Source organism: Platichthys flesus, chromosome 7 (genome assembly GCF_949316205.1).
Source record: "Platichthys flesus chromosome 7, fPlaFle2.1, whole genome shotgun sequence".
In the NCBI taxonomy this organism is placed as follows: Eukaryota; Metazoa; Chordata; class Actinopteri; order Pleuronectiformes; family Pleuronectidae; genus Platichthys; species Platichthys flesus.
In genome coordinates this window covers 20,368,883-20,382,713 of record NC_084951.1, presented here as the reverse complement: position 1 = coordinate 20,382,713, position 13,831 = coordinate 20,368,883, and the positions used below count along the sequence as shown (strand labels likewise).

Sequence of the window (13,831 nt, the reverse complement as noted above, 5' to 3'; positions counted from 1 at the left end):
TTGACTGGATTACTCAGAAGCCGTGTAAACACAATCATGTGAGGAATTGTGTGTTTGTGCATGTCTGCGTGCGTGGTTTGTATTTATAGATGTGCAGCACGAACAAAGTGTGTGTCTGTCTTTAATGGGGCACATACATGTATTGGTGTGAGTTTGTGAGTGTGTGAGTGTGTTGCAGTGTTTGTGTGTAAATGTGTGTTTCCTGACTCTTAGCTGAGTTTATAATTAGAAGGCGTGTCGCTCTCGATGATGCTGCCGAGCTTTATACATCGAGAGGAAGGCATCATTTTTTCAACACTACACAAATATTATAAAAATGAATCTGCATCAAACATAAAATGAACATCATAATAAAACTAAATCCTATGCTGTAGATATTTAAACAACATTTAATGAGTTTAATTCAAATATATTTGTTGGTGTATTCTCAATCGGCTCCTACACACAGGATTGTTTTTCTTATTTAATCCTTAAGTCATTTTCAATAAGGGCCATTACAGTTTCTCATGGTGGAAGTGGACATATTCAAATCCCTTTTTAGTGGTAGTAGTTTCAGCCTGTGTTTGTGATGAGCCCGTAGTCGTGGTTGTTGAGTCTTCTTCCTCTTTGTTCGGCTCATGTGGTGGAGGAGCTGCGCAGCCGCCCTCTCACACAGCAGCTTCGGGTTTATCTGCTGCAGAGGACCGCGATCAGTCACAGTTCACTTCCTGTTTTGACACGACACTTTCACGCCGAACCGATGTGCGTTGGAAACACAGCTCCCACCCGTTGTTGTGAATAGGAGAACAGCATTGGGTGGATGGAGACAGCAGGACTTTTCGACCCAATTTAATGTCTTAAATTTGCCTGCAGCTACTCAACTGTTATGAACTGCTTCTTTTCTCTTTTTTATATTATTGCAAATCCAAAAATCTTTAGGTTTTCAACTGTTTTCAACAAGCAGGGGCAGTTTTTTTTAAATAATTTTAGAGACTAAAAATTTGAATGAAGAAATGATTGACATTGCATTGGGTCATTATAACATTGACATTTGTCAACAGTTGCTTTACAAACCAAAGTAAACTGAGAGTAAGTTTATATTTTACAGTTTATCTTAGTTTATCTGAGAGTCCTACAATAACAAATGAGCAGCGAGGCTGCAGCTGACTCAGATCTACTTCTCTCTTAAAGCCGGAGCTGGAGAAACCTTCATGTTTACTTGGATCAACAACAACATGGAGATATCTGTGTCTCTGTTTACCCGCCTGCTGAATAAACAGGAGTCGGATTCAGGGTGTTTAGAAATAGCCGCACTAACACAAGTGTTGTTATCTCTCTCTAGGTATTTTGCACTAAGCTCACAGAGGCTGGGATCCCTCAGGACGTCATTACAGGGATCTTCTCCAACATCTCCTCCATCTACTGCTTCCATGACAAGTTCCTGCTGCCCGAGCTCAAGACGCGGATCACAGGAGAGTGGTAAGGACGAAAGCTCTCCCGTCTGTGTGATGTTATTCAACAGATGGTTTTGGCTCAGCTACTGGTCAGTTGGGTCCGTTGCTGTTGGCCGAATCTCTCAGACAGCTGGGCGGCAGCGGGGGGGGCATCTGCTGTCAGGTTGTGTGTTTGGTGTGTGTCAGCGTCGCCGATCAAGGGCGTTTTCTGTCTCTTTTTCACACTAAGCCTGGTATTTGCCCACAGTGTGTGTAATCTTGCCAGCGTCAGCCGCCCTTGGTAGATAATGACTCCTCCAGAGGCCTGTGTTTAGGGAAATCACCTGTTATTTTCTCGAACTCATTAAAATGCATCGGCTCAGATTGGAGAAAGAGAAGAAAAGTGCACCATGGGAAGAAAGTTCATGAGAGGGATTAATTTGTGCAAATGTTTCTGAGATTAGTCTCATCTTTTATGAGCCGGCTTTAGTTTCCTGCTTGGAAAGTAAAGATGTAATTGAAACACCAGAAGGAAACTTTTATTTAGCAGCCACACACTGCAAGGAGATCTTATCTCCCAGGATGCACTGGGGATTCTCCATAAAGTTTCACACTTGCAGTATTTGCATCTTTATATCGACAAGTAACTTAATTTCAACACAATATAAAATCCTGCTGCTTCTTCTCATGAGACAGAATAAAAAATACCCTGTTGTTTATGTGGTTGTTTGTTTGTGTTTGCTGCAGGGACTCGAACCCTCGTATTGGAGACATCCTCCAGAAGCTGGCTCCGTTTATGAAGATGTATGGAGAGTATGTGAAGAACTTTGACCGAGCCATGGACCTGGTTAACACCTGGTTGCAGCGCTCTTCACAATTCAAGAGTGTTGTCCAGAATATACAGGTATATATACTCCTGCTTGAATTTTGTTCATCTTCCTAATCTCTTCTTTTTTGTGATTAATCTGTTCAAATAACCCCTAACCCTTTTGTTTTTTGTGTTGGGAACATCAGAAACAGGATGTGTGTGGGAACCTGACGCTGCAGCACCACATGCTGGAACCAGTCCAGAGGATTCCTCGCTACGAGCTGCTGCTCAAAGACTACCTGAAAAAACTGCCCGAAGACGCCCTCGACCGGAAGGACGCAGAGAGTGAGACACTCAACCTGTTTTTACTGCAACACACAAACACACTCGAATACAGCGTTCAGAGAAGTCTTCCCACTCCCAGTCCACTCTTCTGACAAACTTAGGTCGGGTGTCCACACCCATGGTGCAGCTCACTGCTCAGTACTGACTTCATATTTTGATGTACTCCCAATACTTTCATACAAAGTTTGACTGAAATCAAAATCTGACTAAATCTATATTTACCCCTCCAGCCTTCGATTTGCAACAGTTTTTTTATATTTAATTATTTTAGTGTTTAAAACTGAAGTTTTCCTTATAGATTTGGCTATAAAATGTAAGAATTGTGTTAAAAATACATCGCTAGCTGAAAAAACCTGTTAACAAGAACAGAACAACACATTTCTAGGTGAGCGTGATGTGGAGGGGATAGTTCATGAACTTGGTTGAACTACATTTCTAAAGCTAACGTAGAAGCGCTACCATTCAGCTCAACCCTCGACAATAATTAGATGTGACATGAACACAAAGAGGTCAACAGAAAGACCTGAGAGAGGGTGAACCGATGCAGAGCCGCATTCCAAAGAGCAGCGATGGAGCGGAGACGCGTCCACTTGAGTTGATAATGAACATGTGTGTTACATGACTCCATGACTGTACAAGGGCAGGAGGAGAAAGTGGACGGGAACTGCTGCTCTTTGAAATCGGATTATCTGAGTCGGGATCTGTTCTCCCGGCAAACGGCCACTTTACCCCCGACTGAGTCAAACCTCTCCAGTTGTTGGGAAAAACAAAATCACGGTGGAGCAGGTGAACACTACCTGGCGTGAGAACAGTTACTGTTGACTCCTCGCTGCTCCACTTTTATGTTTGCTCCAACCTTGACTGGGAGTCAGTTGTTGAGTTGTTGTGATCTATGATATCGTCCCGTTTTGCACAGACACATGTGCGAGGTCACGTGCTGCAGATTAAACAGATTAAATCAGAATCCTGAAATTATTTGCAGTGCTTTTAAGGACGTGTTAGATTTCCCCCTGGCTCCTCCCACACAGTATATTTAGAAAATACCACGTGCAGAGAAGATGCTAAGTGGAGCAAACAGTTGGGTGAAGGTTTGGCGACGCAATGTGTGACATCATCATAACCAAACTTTGAACCTTGCTTTTATTTTCTCTCAGTTACTTTAACTCAATGCAGACATGTCTCAGAATCTTCTTTTAAATCTCTCTGAAAGACATATTTTTATAAATGGTATTGAATATAAACTTTTATCTGTATTAGTATCATTGAGATATTGTGTGTATGGCACAAATTAATTGTTATATTTAAAGATAATCCTCTGATTTGTGTAAACTGGTTCCTTTGCTTCAGTGGTTAATTTAGATTTGGATGCGGGTCCTTCACCGGCCTCCTGGGACACAGTTGTTAGTTTGTCCCCTGTTGGACAAGCACATTTCACCCTGATGCTTTAAATAGACCTTTGTGCTGTGTGTGTACTTTAATCCTCTGCCTCATGACACACTTCATGTTGATGTCCGACCTTTCATGCCCACGAATGAAATTAATGGAGTTTGGAGTCCAGGGGAAAATGGGGGGGGGGGGATCTCACCCTGCTCCGGTTAGAAATCAGTTTTATCGCAGTTGTCACGGCCTCATTTTCCCAGAGTGTGTGTCGCTGGTGTTAATGTAGACCTCCATTAAAGGGGCTGATTCAGGTGTTTTCTACTGGGCTACTGCACCCGGGGTGTTATAATGTGAAGAGTTTGCACTTCTGGCGCGTTCTGATCACGCAAAGGTCGTTTTCATCATCTCATCTGTGTTGGTTTTGTGTTACAGAGGCGGTGGAGCTGATCTCTACTGCAGCGAACCACTCCAATGCAGCCATCAGGAAAATGGTGAGACTCTCTTTAACACATTGCTTCTCTTTTCTTTCTTTTTGCTTGTCGTCTCCTTTCAACACTCTGTCGCGTTGAGCTTTCGTAAAAAAACAACAGCCGCGTCAACCAGCCAATCGGAGAGCTGCTGATGCCCCACTGTCTGTCAGCAACATCTTATGTGTTTGTCTGACGGAGTGAACGAGTCGAATCGGCACAGACAGGAAGTTGCCGTTTCCTGCCTCGGGTTTGACAGCTCGCGGAAGCCGGACTGACTTTCTTGAACGCTCATCCTCCTCATCTCTCTCCTCCGTCTGGCCATGATAATGCTTCTCACATCCTTTAAATTATTGAAGTGCACAAGTTTACGAATCAATAAAGACATAGTAGAAGGTTAAAAAAGAGTGCGTACCTCAGTTGAGGCCCAAGAGTCCTCTTAGGAAACCACATTTAAAGTCTCTACATCTGGATATTTACTTTCGATTTGCACCGAATTGCACAAACTCAATTACAGTCCCCCTTATGTGTCTGATTTTGAATTACACTCTGGGAAATCTAGGAACATTTAAAAAATGAAAAGTTTTAAGAAAGTGGTGAATAAAAATCACTCCCCCTGATTCGCCCCCTGATCCAAATGCTGCTGTAACACGTTCACCTGCTAACAGACCAATTGAAATGAGATGCTAATACCACGAGTGAATGGAAGCCTTAGCTGATAATAAAATGACTCCATCTGCTGGCGTGTGGCTCACACTTCCGTCTCGGTCTTTTCCCTCTCTGACTCTTCCTCATCGTCCTGTGGCCTCGTGTTTTCAGGAGAAGATGAACAAGCTCCTGGAGGTCTACGAGCGGCTCGGGGGGGAGGAGGACATCGTGAACCCCGCCAACGAGCTCATCAAAGAAGGACATATCAAGAAGATGTCGGCCAAAAACGGAACGGCACAAGACCGATACCTCTATTTGGTGAGAGGGCTGAAGGGTTTTGATAAGAGCGATAGGAGAGCTGGAGGGGTGTCTGTGTCTTTCCATGTTGTTACCTGCACTGTTCATCATCTGCTGTGTTTCTGTCCCTGCTCCAGTTCAACAACATGGTGCTGTACTGCGTGCCTAAACTGCGACTGATGGGACAGAAGTTCAGTGTCAGGGAGAGGATTGACATCGCCGGCATGGAGGTGCAGTGCCCATGTCCTTCTTTCTTTTCTAATTTTATTTTTTTCTGTTAGTGTGAAAACTAAATGACCCCTGTCTCTCGTCCTCAGGTTCAGGAGAACATGAAGCAGAACCTTCCTCACACCTTCGCCATCATCGGCAAGCAGCGCTCACTGGAGCTGCAGGCCAGGTAAAGATGACTCATGGAAAAATATATATATATTATATATTCATCCATTATTTATACCGCTGATGCTTTGTGGTGGAGCCGATCCCAGCTGGCATTGGGCAAGAGGCGGGTTTATCACAGGGCCGATATCCACACACAAATAACTATTCACACTCACGTTCACATTCAGGTTCAGATCAATTTAGACTCTCCAATTAACCTAACCCCAATCTGCATGGATGAGGGCAGTGGGATTCTAACAGGCAACTTTATTTTTGTGAGGTTACAGTACTAACCACTTTTACACCGTGTTCCCCAGATCATATGTATAAAATAGAAATATATAAACCAACCAAAAACTGTATTATTGAAATTATTTAAGAACAATTATGAATATGTTGTTTTATTTCATTTTGATGTAGATGTTTATTTAATCACTTGGACTCAAATATGACCTGATTCGATTGTCAAGGTTACGGTGGCCAGATACGAGTCTGGAAAATGTTGTATGAAGACTGCACTGCACTGATTGGTGGAGGCAAACAACCACAGGGCTAATTCTAGTTTATTTTATAATGTCCTGCTTATTTAATATCTAACACCCTTGGGCTCCATACAGGCTTATTTTAATGTGGGTCTACGTCTGACAAAATCATTTCATCTCATTTTATTTGCTTTACAGGACAGCTGAAGAGAAGGAAGATTGGATTCAGGCAAGGATCTGACACACACACACACAAACACACACACACACACACACACACAGTCCACCCACACACAGTCTGTCTTGTGCACACGTGCAGCTTATTGGGCCTATGCCTTCAATAGTTCTAGTCTGTAAAAGAATGGAATTAGCACAAAAAATGTCCCCACACTCATTCAGTGTGTCAGGGAACTATATTTCCTGATAAAGCCCCTCATTATTGTGCATTTAGCCCAGTACAGCAGAGTAAAGCTGATTAAACCATTTTCACCAGCTGGAAGCGTGGGCGGGCGTGTTGCAAAGGGCCTGAGAGCTTTTCTTTTGGTTTTCAGTCTGTAAGATAAGAGAGGGATGGAAATGAGTGTAAACTAAGGGTAGAGTCAAAGTCTGGACAGGGCTCTGGACTTTGGCGTTGAGGGTGTAGCAGTAGGACCATGATGCTTTGCGAGCTGTGATGTCATCGCTCTTGTAATTCGTTTTATGCATGTTCAGATCAGACTTTCGCTTTTTTCTTCAATAAAGCGACGTTCAACTTTCTTTGATCTCTTCTCTTTCACTTCAGTAAATCCTTTTTAAGTGGAGAAACAGAATCTGTGGGACACTCAGCATAAGATCAAACATTGTTACGTCACAAGCACAGAAAGAATGAATACACATAGATGCTCGTGTCCTATCAATAATCCTTCTCTTCTCCTTGTTTTTTTCTTCCTCCCTCTCCGTGACCTCCTCTCCTCTGCGTCTCCTTCCACTCGCAGGTGATCCTGGCCACGATCGAGAGGCACAAGCAGAACAGTGAGACGTTCAACAAAGCTTTCAACAGCTCCTTCTCCCGAGAGGACGACCACCTCCCTGACTCACCGGTCAGTCACCCAGTTCCCTGATCCCTCCGTCCGTGGCTCATCCTCTGAGATGAATCACGGGAAGCTAGCACCAAATGAGTTTGTCATCATGCTTTCCTTTGTGTTCAATCCCGACTGTCACACACGTAGCGTCTGCGAGTCTCCTCTCCCAGAACTCTCTCAAGACCTAATAGGGAAAGTCAAAGTATATACAAAAGTCTTATGGATCTGGTTTGACCCACTTTGTGCTGACCAGAGCTGGACCCTGTCCAAGTAACTCAACACAAGCCAGAGGAGGAGATGAAGCAGGTCAAGACTGACACCTAGTGGTGAAGACGTCTGACTGCAGGAGGACGCTTCTGTCTCCAGTACATGTAATCTTTGTTGGTTCTGCTCCTCAGGGTCCCTGGTGCAACCAATCCATGGACTCGGACAGTGAGAGACTGCACGAGAGGGTAAGATACTAATAACATCTACTGTCCCCTGATGTGTTGGTGGCACCTGAAGGAGTGCTGGTTTAGAAAGTGTGAGCAGCGTTTCTAAAGAGGTTTTTTAACATGAACTCCCGAAAATTATACATATGAAGACCGCAGCTGGAGATTGTCTGGGTCAGATGCGTTCACGACAACAGGAAAATGTACGACAGCAGGAGAACGGCCCATAAATATTTTGTTAGCAGCACATAGACTTTGGCCCTTATCCCCAAAAGCTTGTTGTCTTTCCAAGTTGACATCTTGGTCTTCTAGTCGTCTGGCTCTTCTTTTTCATCCTGTGCTACAAAAACAAGGTGAAACGTCCTGATTGACAGATGAGACTGGCCTCCTATTGGTCGAGCATGTGATTCGCCAGGATCCTTCTACATTGACTCTATTCCCCGATTGCCACTGGCTCTAATTGGTCAAGAGGGTGGCCTTCAGGATATTCTGGCCTAATTTCTGGATATTGGGATGAAGTGGACCCACGTGGTCCATCTTTATACACAGTATATGGCGTGCACACGTGTGTTAAGGGACTTACAGTAGCTCAACTGCAAATGCAAGTCAGCGTCTGTCCTTATTTTAAGTACATCTGCTCTTAATAACATTAAAAAGGAAAAATATATCTATGTAATTGTATATAAAAAAATCAGATTTTTCTCAATAGAGATAATGAGTTGTTAGTATTTTTATGTTCTTTTCTGTGGTTAATCTCAGGTTCATTGATCTCAAGCTGAAGGATCGTGGTGATAATAATAACGGCAATCTGTTTCTTTTGTCTAAAAAACTGTTTAGCTCCCTTTGACAAACCCACTCCCACTCTCATGTTACCTGTTTAAAAGGAGATGAATTTCACCTTCAGAATAACCACCTGGCAGCCTGCTCTCTCCGTCTGACCCCCGCTCCAGTTGTCTTTCTGAGAAGGATAGTGTGTCTGTGTGGGTGGCCGCCTGCCTGGGCCTTCTCTTGACAAGAAACTTAAGATGCACAGCCAGACACACAAAGGATGGAGCGAGACGAGCCGTCAGACATTCCTTCATGTTCAGCTGTGCTTTTTAAAATGACCGGGCTGACGACCTCGACACGTGACTCCTGTGTTGTTGTTGTTTTTTTTCTCCTGCAGAAGAGTTCCAGGAAAAAGGACAAAGAGAAGCAAACATGCAAAGGCTGCAACGAGAGCTTCAATTTCACCAAGCGCAAACACCACTGCAAGTCCTGCGGAGCGGTGAGCACACACGGAGGGAGAGAGATTCAGGCACTGCTTGTTGGAAAAACAAGTGGAACGTTTCTTTCAGACATTTAACCGTTCACAACGGAGCTGCTTCTCAACGCTGTCTCTCTTCTTTCCCTCCTCCTTCTGCAGGCCATCTGTGCAAAGTGCTCAAAGACCCTGGACAACAAAACGAGCCGAGTGTGCCCGGAGTGTTTCGAAGCCAGCCTCAGTCTGGAGAACCTCGGCGTCAGTGAGCAGAAGAGGAAAGCGGCGCCTGAGGTGAGACACACACTCGGACACAAACAAAACCTAGAACACACACAAAGACTCACACACACACAAAAACTCACACAAAGACTCGCACTCACGGAGAAAGAAGGCACAGCATGTGGATTGTAGTTTATTTTCCTGCCTCCGTTCCGGCCAGTCCAATCCATCTCTCTGTGTACGTCAGTGCTGAAAGTCAACCAGGGTTCAACAGGACCAGATTCCTCTGATGGCAACAAAGAGAAAGCACAGAAGTTTAGTTAAGTCCAGTGTTGAATACTGGACTCCCTGTGTGGTCTGGAGTCATTGTATGCACACAACACACGCACGCACACACACACACACACATTCTCCATTTGGACACTTGTGTATATACAAACGTTCACATTGAAAGATCAACTAATCCCTATTTGACTAATATCATAAAGAGATCTGGAAGCTTCAAGTTATAAATAAATGTTTCAGTTTATTCAGTTAAAGGTTCTGTGTGTCAGATTAAGGTGAAAGTGAAATTATATTTAAAATAATCCTAGTGATGTTTTCACTAGTGTGTTTGATCTAATCTGTACTTATTTTATTTACTCTTTATATTTAAATACTTTATATTAACATAAGGAGCAGCTCCTCTCTACAGAGGCCGCCATGTTTTTTACAGTAGAACAGAATGGAGAAACTAAACAGCTGAAGGTCTGACCTGCAGTGACATTAGACACCACAAGGGGGGGGCTGTGGGCCACAGAGGTGTTGGAGCTCAAACACCTGTCAATGTACAAATCTGACTGTGTCCTACATCCTGGTTATGTAACGGTGAACACACACTCATCAAATTTAAATCTCCAAGATGTGATTCAGACGGATTTCAATTACACACTAATTCCAATCAACACTGATACGTATAATGATTAATGCCAACACCTTTCAAAATAAAAGTAAAAAAGGTAATTTATAAGATAAGATGAAGTTTATTGATCCACATCACGGTGAAATTCACCTGTTACAGCAGCAGGCAAGTTAGAATGAGGAAGACATGGTAATAAATGAAATATAATATAAAAAGACTATAAAATAAAAATATATGAAATAAGGAAAGTAAAAGTGTATTTGTGCCAAAGTATGAGGTCCTTATATGTGCTGATTAGACCGGTCCAAGGTATATAGGCAGATATGATATACAAAAATAATATTATATATATATGGATATAAATTCACTATAGTAAAGTATAGAAAGTGGTTGATAAATGTATAGGTATCAAATAAATATATAGGTAAAAAAAAATGTGTTCTGATCTGTTTTTTTTTCTTTTTATCCCAGTTGGAACAGTTGTGTTTATTTCATTTAACATCATATGGACTTGTATTCATTTGTGTAAACATCTATATTGTGGTTCCTTTTCAGAGACAGTCATCTCTAACGGGGGAGAGCTGTTTAATGTGCGGCCAGCTCCAAGTGCAGGAGAAGGGGAAGAGCTGGAACAAGGTGTGGGTGGCTGTCACCAAGGCTGAGCCACTGGTGCTGTACTTGCAGAGCAGTGGGCAGGTACGAGTTAAAAAAAAACACACACACACACACACACACAGCAATATATAGACAAAGGGGACAATAAACATTGCAAAAGTTCATCCACATGAACACAAAAAGAGTCATCTCTTATAAATCTGCAGCACCCACTGGGACTTTTCCTACACATCCTGTGAGCCTCTTCCTCTTGAGGTAGGACATCTGTGCAGTACAGCCACAGAGCACATCCCAGAGTTAGTGTGTCTGTGTCAGTGTGTAAATCAGATCTGCTCAATCCTGCCTGTGCCGGGTCTGTCTGTGCTCTGTAGATTTGGGCCAGGAGGATTTGGTTGTCCTGGATGTGACCTCAGGTGTAGCCTCTGCCTGTCTGTGCCTGGGCTTTAGTTCGCACCGAGCAGATGAAGCAACTTTACCGTAATTCCTTGAAATCTTGGGTTTGATGTGTTCAACTCCATCTGCTCCGCTCATCCCGAGGAGGTGCGAAGAACGATCGGTTTACACGATTGCTTGAAATAAAATAATAATAAAAAGATATCCCGTAGCAATCATGTTTGGAAAGCTTTCCCCGAGAGGCCATCTTTCATATCCTAGTGGACGGCACAGAAGGGAAGTCAGGCTGTTAAAGCCGCCCCGGGTTTCATTTCCAAGACTAATATCCCAATCCCACTGCAGAAAGCTGCCATTCCAAAGATTAGGATTAATGGGAGTTGGATGAGCATTTCCTGATTATACAGAAAGGAAGAGGGGGAAGGGAGGACAGGGTTTATTGTACATGCCGGACGGAATTTATTCTCGTGCAACTGAAATGACAAGCTGTTACTTTATTGTTCGAGGCAAAATCTATTTTAAATACCACGAGATGATTCTGATTTGTAGATAAAATATGAAAAAGATAGAGTTCATTGATCCCACGTCAGAGAAATTCACCCGCTACAGCAACAGAGAGTATGTGATTGTTTAAACAGAACAAAAAATACTCAACAATAATCAAATAAAAAGAAAAAGAAAGAAAAAGCATTAAATGGACTTATTCTGAATATTTATATATTATAGGTAGAGAAGATTACTTGAGTAAAGTGCAGTGGCACAGGATGATTGCACGAGGATGTAAAACTGTGTTCTCTATAAGGAGATAATGAAATGAGCTTGTGTGTTTGTAGGACTCTAAAGGAGCGCGGCCGGTGCCTCTCCCTGGGTTCGAGGTGAGCGCGTCGCCGCCATCGGCAGCAGAGAAGTCGGAGGGGAAACACGCGATCCGGCTCACTCACACGCAGCAGACTTTGCTCCTAAGTGCCCAAGATGCAGAAGTTCAGGCCAAGTGGATCGAGGTCCTCTCCAGAGCTGCACGCGGAGAAGCGCCAACGGATTCGTCCACCAGCCTGACGGAACACAGGAAGAGCCAGTAGTGGCCGAAAGGAGCCAAAGGACTCGTGCCCACTCCTTCCCTCCTCCCTCCCTCTCCTGTGTATAGAGCACACATTACTTGAATTCACTTTACCTTGGCACTTTTTTTTTTTGTTTTGTTTTTGTTTTGTATTTGTTTTGAAAGGACCACTCGATCCTTCCCATGCCACTTCAATCTTACTTTCATCATCACACGGCTACTTCTTCCTCTCTTTCCATCTTTCCCGCCCGTCTTGGACAAACAAACGAATAGAAGGACTGTGTTATGGTGCCGCCGACACCACTGTATGCACACGTACGTGTCGTTAGGATATTTTATTCCTCTCTGTGTTTTCAGCAGCCGGAGAGGAACTCTGAAGGAGTCATGTTTTATTTGTAATATAGCTGAATAAGGTTCCTGTATGATTTTTTTTAATTAATAATGAAGTTCCTTGTACATGATGCGACTGTGTTGTGAAGCATTAACTCTTCCATTTGTGTGTGTGTGTGTGTGTGTGTGCATGTCTGTGTGTGTGTGTGTGTGTGTGTGTGTGTGTGTTTGAGTGTGTGTGTGTGTTTGAGTGTGAGCCCACTCCCATCTTTATTAAGTATTGAATGTTAGTGTAAGAAACCTGCAGCACCTCTCTGTCTCCCTCAGTCAGTGTGCGGACACAGTGGCAGCTCAGTGGGTATTGTACAGTGTGTAAACTATAGTGTGATGCAAGGAAACAAAGAAAAGAAAAGACATTTTAACTTAAAAAATAACGTTGATGGATGAACAGATGTGTAAACTTGTGGCTGGCCACCTGATGCTCCCACTGTCTGCTCCCATCTGACAGACTCTCGCCTTATGCTCTCCTGTCCTTCCACCTGAGTCCCATCGGCCGCGTCTCCTGCTCGCGTCTCCTGGGACTCGTCATGAATGGGATCGAATCTGAGCCCGGTTCAGAAAATACATCAGTAAAATAAACCCTCTCCATGTACTTCTCTCTTTCTCGCAGCATAGAATCAGATTGTCTGCTTCTCCCCCCCCCCCCCCCCCCCCCCGTCAGTGATGTGATGGAAACCAAGTACTGTACTGTAAAGCTGTTTAATCTGCCTTGCCCCCCCCTCCTCTCAGCAACAGCCTTTAAGCAAAAGTAGCAAAAAAAAACTTGTCATTGGATCTTTGTGCATGTAAAATCACTCATATTTATGTGCCGTGCTTTGAAATATCGCCCCCCCCCTCCCCCTACCCCCTTTTTTAATGCTCCAGAATTCATTCTTGTCGTACTGTAAGTGAGCAGCGTCTGCATTGAGTGTTTTTGAACATGGATTGTGCACAGTGGAAAAGCAGTCAAGCATATCATCAATAAACCGATGTTGTGGTTCATTCAGTACCACGCTGTCCGAGCAGGTCTTCACATGTTTTCTATCTGTGCTAATGCTTCTGTGTGTGTTTTCTGTAATGAAACACACACACACACAAAAACACATTAGTACACGTAAGTGAACAATTGATCCACAAACCCACTCGAGCGCTTAAAGACATAAACTCATGTTCATTGCCTCCAGTCGCTGATCTTGTATTGATATCACCCACCAAACAGCATATGAAATCATGTCAGCAGCAGATATTAGTTTTAATATGCTGATGGTATTTAAGAGGATTAATGTTGCACATTCTGTGTGTGTGTGTGGATGCGTGTGTGTGTGTGT

General features: G+C 43.4%; 1 protein-coding gene across 1 annotated transcript in view; it reads left to right on the top strand.

Annotated features, from left to right (window-relative positions):
- Positions 1 to 13,525, top strand: part of fgd (faciogenital dysplasia) — a 53,319-nt gene extending 39,794 nt beyond the window's left edge. Inside the window, exons 6-19 of the mRNA XM_062391849.1 lie at positions 1,322 to 1,458; positions 2,160 to 2,316; positions 2,427 to 2,565; positions 4,378 to 4,436; positions 5,232 to 5,378; positions 5,495 to 5,587; positions 5,675 to 5,754; positions 6,416 to 6,446; positions 7,192 to 7,296; positions 7,677 to 7,730; positions 8,875 to 8,976; positions 9,115 to 9,243; positions 10,628 to 10,768; positions 11,911 to 13,525. Coding sequence (XP_062247833.1) covers positions 1,322 to 1,458; positions 2,160 to 2,316; positions 2,427 to 2,565; positions 4,378 to 4,436; positions 5,232 to 5,378; positions 5,495 to 5,587; positions 5,675 to 5,754; positions 6,416 to 6,446; positions 7,192 to 7,296; positions 7,677 to 7,730; positions 8,875 to 8,976; positions 9,115 to 9,243; positions 10,628 to 10,768; positions 11,911 to 12,156 — 1,620 coding nt within the window. The 3' untranslated portion in view covers positions 12,157 to 13,525. The remainder of the gene's footprint in view (positions 1 to 1,321; positions 1,459 to 2,159; positions 2,317 to 2,426; positions 2,566 to 4,377; positions 4,437 to 5,231; positions 5,379 to 5,494; positions 5,588 to 5,674; positions 5,755 to 6,415; positions 6,447 to 7,191; positions 7,297 to 7,676; positions 7,731 to 8,874; positions 8,977 to 9,114; positions 9,244 to 10,627; positions 10,769 to 11,910) is intronic.
- Positions 13,526 to 13,831: the final 306 nt, after the last annotated feature.